The 20,658-nt window shown below is 38.8% G+C and overlaps 1 protein-coding gene across 2 annotated transcripts; it reads right to left on the bottom strand.

Moving 5' to 3' along the window:
- Window positions 1–1,496: 1,496 nt before the first annotated feature.
- Window positions 1,497–20,282, bottom strand: LOC144650745 (bifunctional 3'-phosphoadenosine 5'-phosphosulfate synthase-like). 2 transcript variants are annotated; one of them, XM_078510494.1, is made up of 12 exons: window positions 20,150–20,282; window positions 11,702–11,816; window positions 10,971–11,206; window positions 8,536–8,674; window positions 8,193–8,311; window positions 7,504–7,617; window positions 6,818–6,929; window positions 6,161–6,366; window positions 5,435–5,632; window positions 4,651–4,857; window positions 3,875–4,006; window positions 1,497–2,748 (listed from the first exon to the last, which is right to left on the bottom strand). In XM_078510494.1, the coding sequence occupies exons 1-12, from the start codon at window positions 20,189–20,191 to the stop codon at window positions 2,506–2,508; spliced, it is 1,863 nt and encodes a 620-aa protein (XP_078366620.1). In that variant the 5' UTR covers window positions 20,192–20,282; the 3' UTR covers window positions 1,497–2,505. The 2 variants fall into 2 exon arrangements, with proteins under 2 accessions (XP_078366620.1, XP_078366621.1); XM_078510495.1 differs by lacking the exon at window positions 20,150–20,282 and adding an exon at window positions 11,960–12,093.
- Window positions 20,283–20,658: the final 376 nt, after the last annotated feature.

The following is a 20,658-nucleotide window of genomic DNA, read 5'->3' as shown; positions in this document are numbered from 1 at the left end:
TCTTGTCCTTGCTTTCTCTTCCCTCCCATCTATCTTTACACAGTCCTTGGAAATAAAAAGCTCCCCCTCCCTCCTCCGCGCAAGGGTCTTCCGATATTCTTTTGATATTAAAGAGAGAACAATGGCAAATCCATGGGAGGGACCCCGATGGTGGTGGTGGTGGTGGGAGGGGGGGGGGGTGGTTATAGGGTGGGTCCCCCACAATTTTTTCAGGCAATAAGAGGTCCGAGGAGCCGAAACTTTTCAATCGAGTATTTTCTCAATCCTGTCTCTTTTACTTTGGGTCCTCAGTGCCTTTTTACGCCGGGTCCCTGCCTTGTGTGCAGTGGATACATTAATGAGAAGGATCCCTGCTAAGCAGCGGCGTTAGGCTTCTTGTAGCTACAGATTATTGGTCCCGTCCATGTAACTCCAGCAGCGTAGGGACCACGTTTGTACACCTCCCGTAACCCGGCATTTTGCCCCAAGATTGCAGCTTACGAAGTTTGACTAAATAAATCATTAGTTTCTCGAAATATTTGCCTCGCCTGGCCGAGGCGCAATAGAGAAAGTCCCTAGTAGCAGGGGTTGTTTACAACAACAAAAACAAGCAATTATTATTCGCCGGGACTTCAAATCCTCCTGTCCGTAATAACGGGGTGTGATATCCGTAATAGCGAGGTGTCCGCAAGGCGGGAGGTGACTGTAAACAACGGTAATGGTCAAGCTCAATGTTAAAATGGTTATGTTATTTGCGGTTTGATATTGTTTTTAATCTCGGTTTGAACAATGTTTTGTCCCTGCTCTGCGGACAGGCTACCTAAAAAAAGCCGAGCGAGATTTACCTGCCTTGACTGCGCTCGACTGGCTTCATGGAAGCCTGGTCACAGGCCCTTTGTTTCATCTGTTGTAAAAGGTGAAATTTTATTTATCACGCGAGTACTTCACGCACGCGGCCAACACATTCAAAAACGTCACATCACGAGTTACGTAACGAACATGAGCATTCTCGTTCCCAGAGCCTCCGTTTCCTTTGGTCGCGTGGTCGTTGTGAGCCCAGCTCACCACGAGTCTCTCGTAGCTCAGTTGGTTAGAGCGCCAAACCGGTATCTGGGAGGCCATGGGTTCGATTCCTGTCAGGGACTCAGAATTTTCTATGTCCCATGCTGGTGTCATGTTGAATACTTCATCTTCATTATTTATTACCGAGCTTAAAATTTACCATCTTTATTATTTACTAACGATATGTCGTTTAAAAAAAAGTGCGCCGCTGGGTCGAGGATGAAGTAGTCCCTTCCCCCTTAAAGTACGTTTCGTAAATTTCTCGCGTCTCCGCGTCGTCATTGCGGACTCAAGGTCGTGTCGTCCGAATAAGGAGACTAGCAACAAGAAGATTATTGTACCGATATGACAAAAGATTCTAACAACAAGTAAGACAAGAAATGTCTGGACGCAAGTAAGACGAATTTGGGCAGGAGGAGGTCTTTTTAAGGGGTTAAACAACCATGACAACTGTATCATTTGTACGTATATGTTTTTAATTCCTGGTTTTAATCACCATTACAATGCAACCAATGAACTAGTATCTAGTATCTAATAACACATAAAATAACATACCCTGTAAAATTATGTAAAACAGAAAATATGATAAATGATCATCTGAACATCACCCTTAGACTCATTGTAAAATTGCCAGATGAAATTTTCTGCAGACCGGTTAAGAAACAGGTTTAGAAATTAGCACCGGGACAGTTATGGCGAAACCTGCTTACAATAATTACTTAGTACATTCCCAATTACATTTTCCATTGCGTATGCGCCAAAACGTATTACAATTATTTTTTACTAAAAAAATTACGATAAGGTCCAAATGTAGGTAGTTTCCAGAATATTTATCGTTGAATTGTGGGGTCTACATCTAGAATAAAATTGGAATTTTAGAATTGGAAGCTGAGAACAAGTCTAACGTAAATCGATTAGAAAAAAAATATTCAAATGAAAAATCGACACTAGAAAAGACTGACAAAGTTTTGAAAATTCCAGTTTAGTGTGGTTTCTAGTTAGTAAGGAGACGAAATGACTACCTTTTGACCCAACAGTATTCACACTGTTGGGTGAAATTGCTAACACCGTCTCATTTTCATTTATTACAATATGTTGAAAGACGTAGGACGAAAGTTTGACGCATACCAAACTTTTTTCCAACGTATTTCAACGTTTGAAGAACTAAGTGCAACATGTTCCGCTCCTTTGAGCACAACATCTGCAGCAATATTGAATCAAAATGTCAGAACCGTTTAACTAGGGCTAACAACACTGTTCATCACCCAAGTAACACTTGAAACCTTTGCAGTTTCTCAGGAAATGTTACTTGCGATGTAACTTAATTTTCATAATATCGATTTACTGATAGACTTGTTCTCAATTCCCAGACAGATTAAAAATCGCGACTACTCACTAAAGTCAGTAGTATTGTATAGCACTACTGATTATACTGACAGCATTGTGCCCTATAGGGTACATGCGTTAATTGTTATTGAGGGAGCGGTAATAGTCAGACAAGACCTTCCACGCTTTTGGCGCCATAAAACCATCCGGGGGGTCCTCACCAGTCCGTGCTAAACCACGCATGCGCGTCCCAGATATAAAATCAAATTCTTCTTTCCGTTCTGGATCAAAGAATTCCATCTTCCTGTCTTTGGTGTTATACGCCGCTACACGGAACGGAACTATTTCCAACTGAGTTAGACCTGGAGACATGGTTAACACCTGAAGAACAAACAAAACGAACAATTGCAGTTTTAATACGCGTAACGTTAACTTGAACTTAGATCTATGACCTAGCTTCTTCGAGTCTACTTCAGCTTAGTGAAAGAACGTCCGACTAGCGTGCGTTCTGTTTAAAGAACTCGCAAAATTTACTATAAACATCTAACAATTTCTTCCCCCCAGGGGGGTACTCAAAAAAATTTTATAAGGGGAGGTCCGCCACCGGGCTCTAACCCCTTACCCTTTTTTATTAAAATCTAGCAACTCTTGAGTTTTAATTAGTTAACAGGCAATGGTATATGAGCTCATATACCATTGACCATAAATATGGTAGCCGATACGCCTCAACGAAAACAGCTGGGGAGCTCAAATATTGCAATTCTTTGGGTGTTTTGAATAAAACAATTATTCAACTCGCGCTTGTTGGATACAAAATCGTTATAGCCAACGAGGCTCCAATCGTTATAACCAAAATCGTTATATCCAACGCGCGCTCGTGGAATAATTGTCAAATATACCATTTTGACAGAAATGAAGCGCTTCATAGATTAAAATAATACAGCCATAAACTGCATCTGTTCAAAATATTTTAATAAAAGGCCCTTTTAAAAACCTAAATGACAGATTTCCGTACCCTTTCCGTTCGTATACCTAAATTTGTGAAAGCCCTACCCTTTTATAGACCTGAAGCCTGAAAAAGGTACCCCTTTCGGGCGGAGCCTCCCCGTATAGGTCATTATAGGGAGTACCCCCCGGTTCTTCCCACGCGTGTCCTTCAATCAGGGATGCTCAAGTAGTACTGCGGGAATTCGCAGGCCTCAGTTTCTGCTTTTCTGCCCTTTCAATAACACACGAACTCTGAACTCTGAAAACCCAAATTTTGACTGCGTTGTTGCAGCCGTCAATCATTATTACTGGCGACAGTCAACAAACCTTGAAAACAGAAACGGATTGAAATCTGTATCATAAAGACTCTTGGTTCAGGCCATCGTAACTTGATTAAGAATATGAACCTTAGATGATTGACGGCAGCGAAAAGCGAAACCGTTGATTGAGCAAAGTTCGCGTGTTAATGCAAGCCGCGGTAACATTATCCCTTTTGCCTTTAGAAAAACTTGAATCTTACCTTTCTTCCATGTGAATGTTCATAAAGGTCCCTCTTTGGATTGGGATCAGGGTGGGGCATTCCAGCAGGGTCCCGTCCTACTATAAAGAAATTTGCTCCCGCTGCTACACGTGCCTTGGCGTGCCATTGAACCTGTTACAATGAAAAGTGTCCCATGTTACAAATACACTCAGATTTTATCACGAACTGCCAACACTCGTAACGTTGGCTGTTTTGTTTCTTAATTGGTGCAAAAGAACAACAGTAACCATATTTCAGTAGTTAGGCGCGATAGTTTCAAATTACTGGTAATGTGAAAAAATGTTCTTGAAGCGTTCGGAAATAAAAACTTATGATATAAATACCAAAACGAATTTTACTTGAGTTTTCACAAAAATCGATAATTTGCGTATTTTTTTCCAACCTTTTCCCAAACTGTTATAATATTAACACCAAAGCAAACTTAACCTGCGTTACACAATAGTCCAAAATTTGCGCGTTTTTCCCAAATTGTTAAGTTAAGTATGAAAATTGTAAAGTTTTACACATATAACTCCTAAATGAAACTAATAATCATTATTAATCAAAGCAAATCTACTTTAAATCGTGTGCTTGCAGACTTAGTCCTTGATTTCCTAAACATCGTTTTCTCGACAACTAAGTTTGGTAACACCAAAGATCTAAAATGTCGGCATTTGTTTTTCTCTACGGCCTTCTACCGAATGTTAATGTTCTTCACGAATGATTTATATCGTATAAAACGACAACTACATAAATACAGTGTTTTGAATACAAACCTCTGTTGGACCAGCATACATCATGGGCGAAGGGAATATAGCTATGACTGTATTTTCAGGGTCCAGTACTCCCTCTTCCATAACGGCATGATGCTGTCTCATTCTGACTGGTAAAGGAACATCATCTTGCTTAGTCCACCCTCCCAGGGGATGTAGTAACAACACGGGCTTTTTAAATCCTCTTTCAAGTAACTTCTGACGGGTGTCCTGTGAGGGAGAAAATTGGATTTGGATAAGAACTGTGATCCCAAACAACAACAAACAACAAAAACCCACAACGTGTTCTGCGGAGGGTCAACAATCCGTTCTGCGCACGTTCCGTATAAAAATCAAGTCTGGAGGGTTTTTTTTTAGCTCCGTATCGTGTTGTTGCACACTTGACACTGCGTCAGAAGGCAATAAGACGGACGGAAGAAGTCTGGCTTTTATTCCCAGCCTTAACTCAACAGTGTTGGAACCATTTGACGTGCATTCTTTTAAAGTGTTTTCACATCACGTAGCAATAACTTTTTTGAGCTGATATTGAAAAGATTACAAGACCTAAGACAGTTCCAGGGTTGTTTTTTTCCAAGAAACTGTGTGTCAAATACCGTCACTGTAATGTGCAACGTTCTTCTATACACCAAAACATCCATTTTTTAGCCTTTAACTGGCAGGTACCCTAAAAGGCCTAGCTCAAAAATCCGTAAAACGCAGTTTCTGTAGATAGTTTTCAGAAAATATCCCAATGAACGGCTTTCTTTCTTTTTTTCGAACCTCATTTTCGGTGTTCAGTCATTTTTACCTGCATAAGCAACGCATGTCCATTGTGTACGGGATTACGGAGTTGGAAAGCGAACACAGCGTCGGCATCTCGTCGTCGGAATTCGGCACGAAGTTCAAGCGGAGTTCTTCGGTAGCTGTCAAGTCCGTCATTCCATTTGATACGTTCCAAGGCTTCTAAGTCTCCTCCAACAAGCCAATCACCACCTTCATGTACCATCTACAATGAAGTTTAAGCTTTTTAGCCCCAGGATCAAATATCAATTCTCCTAACATATCGCCATACATTTCTTTTAACATAGGTTGTAAGAATATGGTGGTGATGCGGGTTCTTTTAACAAAGAACGGTTCGCATTGACTTTCGAAAGTAACCACGCACAGTCTACTCTACCAATCATTTTCATTGTATTTTCAACCAATCAGAAACAAAACCAATACCACACGTGACTTAGCTTACTCGCATTTTCGGCGCTTGGCATCGGCTGCATGTTTTCCCGCACTTGGCACAGGTTGCATGTTTTCCCGCGCTTGGTGCGGGTTACACGTTTTTCGCGCTTGATACGGGTTGCATGTTTTCGCAGCTGCATAATAATTACTTTTATTCAACCATTGGGAACTACGCCTTTACGTAACAAGGCTAATCTCAAATTGCTTATTAAGCTGTCTTACACCCGGGGTGCAATTATCGCGTTGTTGAAAGAATACATGCACGACTCTACATCACTTTCGTTTGGGTTTAATCACTGACCTTAATGTAAGGGTGTCCGGTATGCGTTGTTCCAAATTGACGGGCCGATCGTTCTTCTTTGCGGTGAAGGAAAAATTCTGGATTTCTCAGGATAGCTACTGGTTTCCCTTGGTAACGAAGAGCCATGGCTTCCTTACCCTCCAGTCTGTCTTTGTCAGCGGTCTGAACCGGCAGCACGATGGGAATGGATTGATTGACCACGCCCTCTGCGAAGGAGGCAAGGAAAAGTCAGCTGCATGCTATGTCACATTAGAGACCTTATGATCCGAGTACGAGTTTACGTAATAGCATAAGTGAGCGCGTGTAATTTTTAACTTGGTAGCCTTCGTTATTCCAACTACGAGTTTTCCCGGAAATCATCAAAAATGTTGATGCGAAAATTACTTTTCGAAAAGAAGGTAGAATGGCAGAACTATCCTAAAACAACTGTCCTCGGTGAATATTTCAAAGATTTATTTTGCTCTTTGGTATCAAGTTGATCACAAAGAGCAAAAGAAATCTTTCTTCGATATGTCATTTTTTAGTATTTAGCTGAAAAATAGTGATGAAATCTCGAATTCGTAGTCATACTCTAAAGGTCTATATTTAAAACTTCAAAACAATTGCCGATTAAAACGTCTTGAACTAAACCAACATGAAAAAAAAAAAAACGCTTACCATCTAACAAGAGTCCAAAATGCTGACTCTGCAAATATTCGCGCTCCCTCATGAAGCCATTGAGAGGTGTGGCCCAACCTTCGGCAAGGACTTGCACCCACTGAAGATCCAACTGTAAAAATAAAAGAACATGTTAACTGCAAAGTGGACACAGCAAAAACAACCAATCAGAGGCAACACAAGGATCTCTGTAGATCTGCGTCATCAGTATGACGTCATCAGACGTCTCTCTTGCGGGCATAAATTGAGCATGAAAATAGATTTGTTAAAGGGAATGTGTCACGGATTTTAGCCCCATTTCGGCATGGGAAATGACCATCAAATTCAGTGAAATATAAAAATAACCTCTTAACACAGTGAAGGAACATTTCAATAACACAGCAAATACAAAAGAAAGGTACGGATGGCCAAAAGTGAGCCGGGAAGATTAAAACAGATTGTGATATGGTTTTTTGAAAAATTGTTCGGCTGAACAGTTTTCATAGGTAATCTCGTTTGCTTATAACTTTACATTATAATGCCCGGGAGACACATTTGGTTGCATTAAACTATGGTTTTGTCATTTAGATCCATAGAGAAAATTTCTTTGCAAACACTAAGTTTCATAGCGAGTATTTGGCAAAACTTAATAAAATAAACTTAACTCAGCAGTGACACAGTCCCTTTAAGTCGGGTTAAGTGCAAACCTTAGTAATTTCAACTGAAGGTAGTTCCTCGGCCTCTTTTTTGGCTTCTTCTACTTGCTCTTCTGGAACGAACAACTCTTTGATTCCACTGTAAGCAGCGTAAGGCAAAATACCCTAGAATACAAAAAAACGCTTAAATTAACGTTCTTTTACTTTCAACATCTTTTTCAGGGTTAATACGTCCATACTAAAACATTTGTGGCGAATCGACAGGGGTGTAGCAATAAAATTTCTACTCTGAAGGGTTTTTAAGTAGCCACGATGGCGACACCAAACACGAAACGATTTCAAAATACATTTATAAATAATTGATAAGCATCTTTTGCGATAATCTAGATTCAGCCAGCTGTTTCTTGGGTTGGCCTTTTGTGAAGCTAGACGGAATTGGCTTAAAAAGCCCGTGCAACATGTTGTAACCAATCAGAAGAAAGATGACAACTTCACGGCCAATCAAAACCAATCGTGATTTGGCTGCCCGCGACTTTTCCCGCGCTTATAACTTGCCTCTCTTACATCGAGTTTTTAGGTTCTATTATTATTTAGGTTTTTGATTTTCAACACTCACTTGAAAAATGCATACAAATCCCTTTTACACTTTATCGCCAACGATAAACAAGACGAACGTTTTACCTTTCCAGACTTAAGCGTTTAACGTAACGGTCTTTTAAAGGTCATAAAAAGGCATTTACCCTGTCAGCAAGCAGCTTAATAACTTCTTGTACACAGTCGTCAACCGGTACTTCTCCTGACTTTAGACTTAACTCTGGTCTGGATGGCGGCTCGTATGCTGAGTCAATACCGGTAAAACCTGAAAGAAAAACCGGTCAAACTTGTCAGTCAGGATAATATGGTAACAAAATCAAAGAACAGTAGTTAAAACTGAAGAGAGAAAGCAATTTGATTGACCCAGGAGTAAATTATCTAGTCTACGAGTAAGTACTACACGTAGAGCAAATGGTTTGAGAGCTGCATGGATAATTTGTAAGTTGACAGGCTAAATTGAAAAAGGAAGTTATGAAACGTTTAAAAAACCTTTGATGAGCCCTGCTCTCGCTTTTTTGTAAAGTCCCTTGACATCTCTTTCTTCACAGGTCTCCAAAGGAGTGTTCACAAAAATCTCAAAGAATGGCAGACCCGCGTCCTCATGCAGTTTACGAGCTCTGTCACGATCCTGAAAAATGAAAACAGACATCCCTTATTGGTAAAAATTAAAGGATTAGCTCATACTACAGAAAAACCTGTTCTGATAAAATGTATTTTCCGTTGTTGAGTTCCTTCAGCACTTCATCAAGCAAAAAGTAATTTTTAGTGTCATCAAACAGATTATGTTTTAGCCTCAAACAAGAATTAAATACGTTGCATTTTTTTTTATTGTCGTTTAATAAAAAAGATAACTTTCCAAGAAATGTAAGATTAATTTTAGCGTGCCATTTAAAAGTGTAGTTCACACATGTTTTTCTTAGAAATTTACATTCTCACTCAAACATTCCTGTTCGCCCATTGCTACCAATGAAAGAATTGCTACGTCTTAAAATCGATCATATTCATTTCCTGAACACTGCTTGGCTAGTTTTGGTTGTAAAAACCCAATTTCTCGCAGTCGCTATCAAGAAAACAGCCCTCGACGTACTCAGATGACTTCTAGTTCTACTGGCCCTCTATTGCAGCAGTTGCTATTGATTTTGGAGCTAGGAGCATTGTTTCCGTTATTTGTTCCTTCTTTCTCTCGAAGCGTAGCGAGCCATTCATGTGAGACCTGGCGAGAGCTACTACCCTAATCTCGTTCCCAGATCTCGTTCCGGCTTGTCTACCTGCGAGATGTGGGAACGAGATCACTACTACCCGACCCATGGCATTTGTTTTGCTTTTCAGAAGACGCCCATCTCATTACTAGCAAAAATTCTGTAGCGTTTCCGTAGCAACGCTTATGAACTACAAAACTAGACTCGCGGGCTCGCTATATGATAAAACAATGTCATTCGGAGTTTCTAGGATCTATCGAGGAGAGTTTTAAATTAATTTTAATGTTACGTCCAAATTCGAGAAAAGACAACATTAGTTGATGTACAATAATTTGTCAGTAAACATAAAAGCGAACGACGATTATGCGCAAAATACCACTCTTGCGATTTTATATACAACTCAAAAGAAAATCATTCAAAATTATGTAGTACTTTGTTTCGTTGGCAAGAATTTTCACATTCGGCTGGATTCGCCTGAGTTTTTCTCGTCTTTGCGTTGCTACTTTGATTATAGCACCCATCCATAAACCGTCAACTATGAGCAAACATCTTCCGTATGGAAACAAAATTTAGGTCATTTGCATCACAATATTACCACGCAGCAATGCCACGTAAAATGCGCGCCAAACATTGATTATTATTTATTTTCTCCTCGCAATATCAAGGTATTTTTAAGCGACAGGTTATGAGAAAACAAAAAATCGTGAACTTATGGGATTTAGCCTTGTTGTACCACCAAATTTTACGCGCAAACAATAAGTACATGTATGGTTTTCAGCAAGGAGAATTGAAATTTTGGACAAAAATTCTAATTTGTTTAACAATAAAACTTTATTTCCATGTGAACGTTAATTTTAAAAAATAATACCCGCGACGACGGGAGATTTTCAATCTTGATTTTTGCGTTATTGGTGAACGTTTTTTAAGTTTTAGAAGAGTCTAGCCTCAAGGCAAAGACAGAAAGTAATAATCAAGTTTGTATTGAGCTTTGTACAGCTGGCCAAAAAAATAGTGAATTTGTCAATCGAAAATGTAGTAAATTCTTGAAAATGTCCCGATAGTTTCACCAAAAAGCCAGGCTGCGTCATTCTTTTACGAGTGATAAAATAAATACAATATGTTGAATAGTTACGAATGGCTGGAAGTGTTATTTCTTGCTCAAATTGCAGTTTTATTTTTTAACAGACATTGCCATGGCACTCAACGGATACAAAATGAATTCACTTGCTTGAATGGTTGATAGAAATGAACAATTCATTTGTTTGAACAAAGTTTCAAGTATTTTGTTTGAAAAATGATTGTGAATCACAAGAATATATAATTTAGAAATTCCACATTGAACAGTCTTCAGGAAGTACACGAGAATCATGGGCTAAGTGCTTTTTCTTCCTTTCTCATTTGTTTCACTGCAAGTACGATATAAACACGCTTCAAGCATTTAATGGCTGTCGCTTTTAAGTCAACACATTAAATATATGTCAAGACGACACTAGAATTTTTGAAGTTTACAGTTGACTGCGAGGGTCCTAGCTTCAATTAGACAAACAATCGCACGGCCGAGCTTGCATGGTTAAAAGCACGAAACAAAGATATTACACTCTACCTCTCCGAGCGGTAGAGTTTCTCAATAATAAAACGTTAGTAACGGATCGATCCTACAAAAAAGCGGGTAGTATAACATTCACTGAAATTGGGGTGAGAGGGGAAATAATTTCAATATCTTACCCGCTCGTAAGGGCTGATAAAGGCAGTCAGACAGATCATGCCGGAGTCGGCAAACAGCTTGGAAACTTCGCTTACACGGCGAATATTTTCTTCACGGTCCTCTGGGGTGAAACTTAAGTTTCGATTGAGCCCTGTTCTCATGTTATCTCCATCCAGTGTGTATGAAGGAATACCTTGTCGACACAGGTAATCCTCTAGAGCCATACTGATTGTGGTTTTTCCGGCTCCAGAAAGACCTACAAGAAATGCGACATTTGTTAAAAGAAAAAGGGAACTGCTATAGGCGGCCAGAGTTGTCAGTGGGTTTTTGAGTAGCAGATTCCATCCAAAAGTAGGGGGCTACGAAACACTCAGAACTTGATAACACACACTCAGAACTGACCTACTAATATTCCGAGTAGCCGGCGCAGTATTCGGAATAGCCGGTGAAATGCGCCGGTTGCCGGCTTATTTTAGCGAAAGGTGTAAAGTTTAGGACAAAGAAATAACTGGGGAAGGCATACTTCTCGAAGCTGGACTAAATAAACACATGTAAAGGGCCTAAAATCAAATCTATTCCGCATGATCTAGGGCTTACAGAAAATTGTTAAACATGAGTTTGAGTCATTTTGGCTTGAAGATACAACTAGATCAAAAAGACATTGCACATAATCTCGTTTGCTATTATCTCGCAATTTTCGCAAACCGAAAATGATTTAAGTCCCTTCAGTAAGTTTTCTTAGCCGGCTTACCTGTAAACCACACAGTACATCCTCGAAATCCACCCCGCGTACCGACAACCTGTCCTCTCTTGTCTCGAGTAACATTGTGCTCCTTGTAGAAGACGTTCGTAGCTTTAACAACATTCTACAAGAAACAAGTAAAGAATGGATCAAACGAACGAAACTTAGCCTTGTTAGGACGCATAAGCGCGGCGAATTATCTTCTAAAATCTCTAAATCGTTTGGGATACTAAAGCGCTGTGAAAAAAAAATTTCGCAACTTCATACCGAAGCCCACATCTGATGGTTTCCAGCGCAAGCCATGTTTTAATCTTTCCTGACCGTTATTGAGCAAACCTTTGACCGAAACGTAAGAAGCCTTCCTCTTGTTTGATAGTCCGTACGCCGGCCGGTTACGTGAAATACAACGTTGCAATGGTAACGCTGCATTCGCTTCAAGAATGTGCCAACAAACAAGAGCGTTCGCAGCTTGCTGAATGGCTGAGCGCTTGCCTAATCTTTTTATGTATAAGTTTCATTCTGCCACGAGTCAAATTCGACAAAATTTTACAATTTGCGAGTTTTCATTCATAAAACTCTCAGCAAATGTACTTATAAAATTACTGTATGCACTCACATTCAAGTTTATGAAATACGGAAAATAATAATTAAGAGAATACCGTTCTTGAACGAATTTATTTATTGCGCAGACAATTTAACATAGCGCTTGTTTAAAACAATGTAATTGTTTTATCCAAACAAATACTTCTTATTGGTGCTAAAACTATTTTCAAGGTGACGTTGAATATTTTACGTAAGTCGTGTAAAAAAAAACCCTGAAACACCAATTAAACTTCTAGTCTTCTATCCCCTCCCCCTCTGTCCTGTATTAGTATAGACATGAAGTCACCTAACGGCTCTATTATCGGCAGCTAGATTCTCCTCAGTTACGGGTCTTATAGATTCATTATTTATCGAGTTATTAGAATTTAATTCTTGATCAAAACAATTTTGTATTTAATGATCAAATCCTTTGTTCAGATGGAGCTGGGCTGTATTGCATTCGGAGGAAAAATTAGCGTTTGATAACAGTTAGGTTGAATACAAGGGCAAGATGGTAGTTTTAAAACCGGAATAATCTCTATAACGGCCAGATTGACTATTTTTTTTTTCAGATCACACAAAACTGAAAACAGAATCAGCCTTCATAGAGCTAACAAAGCGGCGACCTTAGCTGTAGGGTTAAGAAGTTTATACAATTGAAAACACTAGTTCATAATTTATATCGCAATCATTTGATGTCCAAGGCCACTTTTTTTCAATTTTTACTCGGATTATTCTTATTGTATGAGCACTCGACGAGTTATCTTTTAAATTAAATTTCCTAACAATTCGAATGTGACTACACTGTCAGTGCTAATTGACCCGAACCATTCAGTTTCTGACGCCGTCTAGAAATGGGAGGATAATACAGCAAATTACACTACGAAACATATGGCACTTTGAACTTCAACAATATTTATCAAAACTATTTATGATATTTCTCTGATGTACAAAATACTTTTAAAATCTAAGGAAACAGTTACATGTAAATAATAGTTTTCTCGGTTAAATACGCAATTTTAAAAAACTCGCCAACTCAAAGACCCGCGAAAAATACGACCGCGAACTTTGAAATTCAATGGACATGGAAAAAATAATGTAACTCTGTTTTAAGGGTCTAAAAACGTTACAAGAAGCTGTCATCTAAAACCTTAAGATGTTAATCAGTGCCAAGATTTACCCTAAAGTTTTTTTTTCGTCATCCGAGTCTTCGCACAGTTCCCCCAACACATCCTTTGTACAGTCGTCAAATCCCGTACAATTGTTTGTAAAAAAGAAGAAATAAAGACTATGAATTGTCGATTTCGCGAAATTTAATTCCCTGCAAACACAATGTTTTCTCACCCATCGCGAAAGTAAAGATTCGCGAAATGTGCCAGAAAATTTTCGTAAATTTAAAGTCCCGCGAAAATAATGGAGACTAAGGGGACGATGAACCGAAAAAAGCAAGGATGGTTAAAGGGAGAAAGATTAAGGCCGATTATATTACGATGTGGTGTTTCCGTTACAAGAGAAGTAAACCTCGATGCGGTGAAAAAAATAATAATTAAAAAAATTTGAAACATCCAGCGGAGTTATGTGCTGAGTTATCAGTTTGATTCATCCCTTTTTTTTTATAAAATTTCGACAGTTTGCCTCCCAATCACCACAGCGCCAAAAAACCGCGAAAGGTCCATTGGACAAAATCACAGCGGAGCCGAAAAGGTGGGAAAAACAAAACCATTCAAGGAGACTTGCTGATTGTCACTCAAGATGGTCACAGTGACGTCACAAATACACCCTCTAAAATACCGGCTAGATCAAAAGGTTTTCTTTCATATTTAGATCAAATAAAAATAAGAATTCACTGCAAATAAACTTAACATTTTTGGCGCGTTTCGCCGAATTAAAATAAAAAAAAAAACACTTTCCACCAGATCCTTAGAAATTACCCCAAGAATTCATTGAAGTTATGCTACAAAATCCGCTTGAAGGAATGAAACTGATTTGAATATTCTTAAACGCCGAATAGAGAAAATCCCCATCTCAAAGAATACACAAATATTGTGCAATGTCTGGTGAACTAAAGTATAACTTACACTGTAAACCTATAAAACGCTAAGAAAAGAAAATACATCTACAGAGGCGAAAGGTAAAAATGAAAGCAACCAAATACCATGGTAAAGTAAAGCGAAACAGCAAAATGATCTGTTTAAGACAGCTTGTTTGACCTTGTTCAATTCGTCGCTTTCGATCTCGTTCAAGCCAACCACCACACAAACACGAGCACCTCCCACGGTTACAAAAACAAGAATTGTGTCAACGTTTAATGTTCGTCGTTTCCGAGTCACGCTAGGCAATGCCACAGGATCAGTCTTCGCAGAGACCGAAAATAGCATGCAAATAATCTCCGGCCCGGAAACGTCCCCTATTAAATTTGACACCAAATGGGGCTCATTACTTTCTTCACCCGCTTCAAGATGGTCATTTAAAATTGAGTTAAACTTTGAGGATTTTGGGATTTAAAAATCGGTTAACGTTTGGCTAGCACGCTGTTTACTTAGCAGGGAATCGACCCATTGTGTGTGTAACTGCATTTTGATTTGTGCATCGTTTTGTTTATTTATTTATCTTGTTATTATTATCCGGTGAATAAGTTCCTGTACTGCATGCAAATAATAACATCTCCTACATTGAATGTCTACAATCGCAAGTTGCTCTCCACTGAAATAATCATGATCCTTTAGAAAAACCACGTTACGTTCTTTAAATGCATTTTCCTTATACACTGAATCATACTTTTTTCTACCAAGTCTATTTGGGTTATCACGCAACGCTGAACGGAGCGTTGAGTGACGAGTCCAAGGAGACTACATATCTCCACGTCAATACATATTTTTAGGTGGGACACTGTACTGTACGGGCCACTTCGTGGATAATTTGCAGGTCAGGGCCATTTGGAGACCAAATGGGGGCCCATTTTGGAGACTACTTGTGGGTCACACCAACGACATATGTCCTATTATTATTGAACAAAATCCATCCATTTCCTCTGTACCAAAATGTTCGGATTTGTTTGTGTCCCGGGGTTTGCGTGCGTTCTACAAAACATTCGAGGTGGTCCGTTTTAATTGACACTTTTTCACCGTCTACGATTGAGCAACCCCAACTGTGTCACGCAAGCTTAGTCACGTGGACAGCCTAGTAGCTTCAAGAAATAAAACCTCTTTTTCAGCAATACATAGAAGTTTGTCGTCTGCCGGCGAACGTTTTGCACTTAAATTCTGTATTACGTCACTCAAAGCTATAGTAGTCACGCGTACATATTCTTGACTGAGATTAAAAGTCTTAATTTTTTTCCATTAAATTTTGCCCTTCTGCTCTAAGTAGTACCAGCTTGCCTTGCAATCAATTTGGTTTTAGAAATTAAAGTACAAAACATGCATGTAGTTATGACTCTGGAGGAAATTATAATACATAAAGGGTCATGACGAGAGGGGGGGGGGGTATATAACCCATTTCTTAACCCAAATTTTGCTCAAATCCCATATCCTAGCCTATTTTCTGCCCAAATCCCAGGCACATTCCCATCTTTTGGTTTGCGATTCCCAGTCCCAGTGACCCAAATCCCATTTAGCCCCTTCAGGCCCCTCTACATACTTAACAATTATTCAATGAACATGTGTTGGATATGAGATGGCAGATAGCCAATGAGGTGCATAGCGCCAAGTTGGCTGTAACGATCTCATATCCAACAAGTGCGAGTGGAATAATTTGTTCCAGTAAAAACATAAAGAATTGCAATATTTGAGCTCCCCAGCTGTTTTCGTTGACGCGTATCGGCTACCATATTTGTGGTTAATGGTACAGTGTATATGAGCTCATATACCATTGGCTGTCAACCAATCAAAATGCAAGAATTGCAATATACCACTGCCAGTTTTTAATAAAGTATGATATACAGTGTTATACCTGCCAACTCTCATGCCTTAGGCGTTAGCCTCACGTCTGTGAGTTGAAAACTTCGATCTCACGCCAACTCACGTTTAAGAACCAATTTCTCACGCTAGTTGAAAAATGTGAATTATTACAACCATAACACTGAGTTCTCTCCTCCGCAGAGGCGCCTTTCGTGTTCCATACGGGCTGGGAAATGGGGAGAAGTGAAAAGTAAGCATGCAGAGCCTGGAGAGAATCAAAACGAAAGCGCGCAGGGGACACCGGTTTGCCCTTCCCACCGTCCCCCGCATTCCCTTAATTTTTCATTTTTTGTGCTTTTCGCCTTCCTCCCCTGTCTTTTTCGCCTTCCTCCACTAAAGGAGCCTCTGCAGAGGAGAGAGACACTGACACACTTTCCAAACAAATGTAAACGCAAACCCAATGCGTACATGTAAAATGAGTGTATGACAATATTCTCCCCGAAATCTCAGACAAGTTTTGACAAGAAATGCACTGGGAACAAGGTGGAGGTTAGCAAAACATGTTCTGGGACTGGAACCAGGATATGCTCGGAACGTCTTCGGAATACCTTGGACGTCTTCAGGAATCTTCGGAAATTCTGGCAGTCTCAGGAAAAAAAATCTCACGCCTGTGACCCAGAAAAAGTTGGCAGGTACCGGTATATAACGAGTCAAGCAGCAGTACCAAGCCATTACTCAAATATTATAAATTAACATTGTCTAGATAACAGTGTTACTGTAACCCAAGGATATGATATTATCTTGTTTTTTCTTTTCTTTTTGCATTATGAAATAAGGGTTACACATTCATAACAACTACTGTAAAAAAAAAAAAAAAACTAATGTAAAGGGAGATGATCTAATAAGGTTTATAGAACATGTGACAATAAAATTGGGCACAGCAAGAATTAAACAACTTAAATCATAAATGTTTTGCATGTCATGACAGCAAATGGATTGATAAATTCAAATTAAAAACAACAAGTTACACTGTAGGCCTAATAGTGATATGCAAATGGTTGCAATTACATTGGCATGAGCTTACTTCTGTCTTTGCAAATATTTTTTTGTATAACACTTGCTATAATGTCTTCAATCAAATATCTGTAGCTTTAATCTATCTGAGGAAGACTCTTTCAGTACCTTAATCTTGTTGCCATGGCAACTAGCGACAGAGATATTCTGCTTGTTTTTTTTACACAAGCTTACTTCAAGACGGTTTTTCTAGGTTTCTACTGGTGAATTTTCCCTGTTTTTGGCATAACAAAGTAAATATCTAAAGGGGTTTCACCTGACAAAGCCCAAAGAAAATTTGGAAATAATTTTCGGTGGTTTTCACAATTTTTACTTTTTTTAGCTTAATGAATTAATGTATGCATAAAATTTGCTGATTTTTTTATATTTGCGAAAAACAGAGAAACGCTACCCATGTGCCAGTTTTTTTAAAAAAATTACCATTTGGCAATATGCATTTTAAATCGCTCCAAAACACGACATCAGCAAAATAGAAATTCTTCAAATAACAGTGTTCTGCATGCTTGTGGTTTGCTGAATTTGCAAGTTACGCATTTGTTCATGGGGTGTTGGATGCCGTTGTGATGCGGCATCTAAACCTAACGCAACTTAAATTAACACAAATGGAAGGGCAATTCAATAAAAATAAAGAATGAGACAGAAATAATTCTTAATGAATTAAGGTTATTGTGAAATATAGCACAAGAAAACAACAACATAGTCGATCTTTCTGAGGTCTGTTCTACATGTAGTTGACTGAGAGTCAAATATTTTCCTGTTTGGCAAACCCACAACCACCTTTTTTAGTCAGCTTGATCTTGTTCAAAAGCTTTCAGGAAAATGTCTTGGTGAATGTTCTGAATTATGCACACTAGATGAACTGTTGAGGTGTAAGGCAAGACGGCTTTTTCTGATCCAACTCATGTCAACCCATCAAAATACACCAGTTGAACAGTATTTTCTCTATTTCTGGACATGTTTTGGTGAGACACAGTGGTTGTAAATGACGGAGATGATCGAATGGTGGCAAAACTCAGGACCACAAAAAATCCCTAAGTCTTCCGACATTACCCCAAAAAATCCCTGGACCAAAAATAACCCCCCAAAAATCCCTTGTCAAATTACCCCTAAATTGCCAAGAGGGGCAATAACATAACACAAAGAAGGCTCGTTTTGTTTATTCATCATACCATAAATACGGCAAGGCACTTTATTTCGTTAATACTTGCCAAATTTCCCAACCCAAAAAAACCCGGAATCGAAAATTTCAAACCCAAAAAAATCCTTCGATCATCCCCGTCATTAACAAGCCGGAGTACCCCCCCCCCTGGGGTAGAAATACTCCTAGTCGCCTAATGCTGTAGAAATGTGTATAATCTCCAGCCTCCAGACTATATGTTTGCAACAGCTGTGAGCAAGTGTGTACTGCAGTATGACAATTTTTTCAATAAGGTTTGGAGAGAAGATTGAGTTCTTTTTGTATTAATAGCTATTTTATCATAAATGTATGCTTTGCATGTTATCTTTTTATTTGTTCACTTTGGTCACATATCAGATTTTAGCTTGAATTTGTAACTCATTAGTATTCACAATTCATATGTACAGTATATCACTGCTCTTTGATCTTGTTGTTACAATGGTAATTTATTATTCATTCTTAAAAGCAATAAATGCTGTCAACTTAACATTATTTGCTTCAGAAATGACCAGATTATCGAGAGCCTCTTATGCTTTTTCTGCATGTTAACATATTTGCAATTAAAACAATTCTACATTTTCAATGTTTATTTTCCTGTAACCAACATAACCACCAAATTGCATCAAATCAACTTCAACTTAACACCCACTCAAGATGTTATCTAGATACAAAATCTACGATATGACAGGTAAAGCTCCCAACAGATTTCAACTATAATTTACTTCTTCATTTATGACTGCTCTCAAAAATTGCTTTCGAATACTGTTCGAATATATAAAGGAGCATTCAAGAGATCAAGCTCTTTCAAAGGAAGTTAATTCAAAAAGATATTACAATTAACATTTCCTTGAGTGGGAATCACAAATCTGACTTGCTCTGTAATGTGCAACAGCTGTGTAAAAGCTGTCAAGCTTGCCGCAATTTCTTGAAGGATTACATATAATCCCCGTAAAACAAATTTGCCTAAAGTCCACGTCGCAATGAGGTTATGTATATAAATATTGTAATATTGAGGAGTAGAAAAGAAACTGAATTCGAACGAATTTTTGAAAACTGTAAATCAACAACAATCTTTGCAGTTGAGTTAAAAAAAAAATTCTGATTGAACGGGTATAGTCGTATTATTTTAAGACAATACCAACTGTGTTGCTTTGTAGTTGAGATTTTGAATAACACCACTCTTTACAAGTTGTTGTCAAGCTTTATACATGTATGTTGCAATACATTAGCACGACGCAAGGAAAGTAACAACTCTCCGTGAATTGTATTAGAAGACGTTTCGGCGATTTCATTTACTTACTAACCGATTCAAGAGCAATATTTCCGTTAGTTAGTAAGAAAACCCACAGAGAATAACCGCTGTTATGCATGATTTTCGCCCAAAACTTTACGAGTTTTCAAAATAAACTACAGATTGTACTCTGATATTGGTCGGTACACAAACGAGAATACAAACAACACTAAAATTTTGGCCCTAACAATTAGTTTGTAGTTAATTTTGAGGTAGAAGCTGAGATATATTAGGTAGTTTACAACTGTATCTGCGGAAAACTATCCGTTCCGGAGTAACTTACGCGATAAGTTTAGTCAAGAAGCGACGCATAAACAAACATTCATGCCGGCCGGCACTTTACGTTTTCGTCCTTCACGAATTCACCGTCACAGAAGGCAAAAGGAAACCATAAAAGTGCGTAAGAATGAGGAAAATAAAGGTGTTATACTTACTGCTTGAGTATCCCGCATTCGGGAGTTATTGACCTGAGCCATTATTCTGATATTGAACGACAACAATTTCTGTAGTATTCCAAGATGCGGAACTTCGGATCTGCTTGGCTCTGGCTGGTTGCTGCTGAGACAAGAATCCGGAAGTGACGTTTGCAGGTGCTATCTTACGCAAGCGCAATACAAAAGTGGCACACTTCCGTTTACGGAGCCCACGTTACAAATGTCTAGCGGTGTAGTAAGCATGTGGTGTAACTTCGGCCAGAATCAGGAGAGTATCGGGTTGGTCGGGGCTGCTCGCCAGCTCATCCAAACAAAAATGCATATTTTCTGGAAAGCATTCCTGACGGGAAAAAAATTATGAACGTTTTTGTTTTGTTCTTAATAATTAGGGAAGAAGAGCGTTTTAGTTCGCCCGGCATAAATCTCCGTTAAAACGATTTCCATTGTTGTAAGTTTATTTACTAATTCAAAATTGTGTAAATATAAATCAGGTGACAATCACATGAAGT

This window comes from Oculina patagonica, chromosome 4 (genome assembly GCF_052425735.1).
Source record: "Oculina patagonica isolate OP01 chromosome 4, crgOcupat, whole genome shotgun sequence".
NCBI lineage: Eukaryota > Metazoa > Cnidaria > Anthozoa > Scleractinia > Oculinidae > Oculina > Oculina patagonica.
The sequence above is the reverse complement of the archived record's forward strand: the minus strand, read 5'-3'. Positions and strand labels throughout refer to the sequence as shown.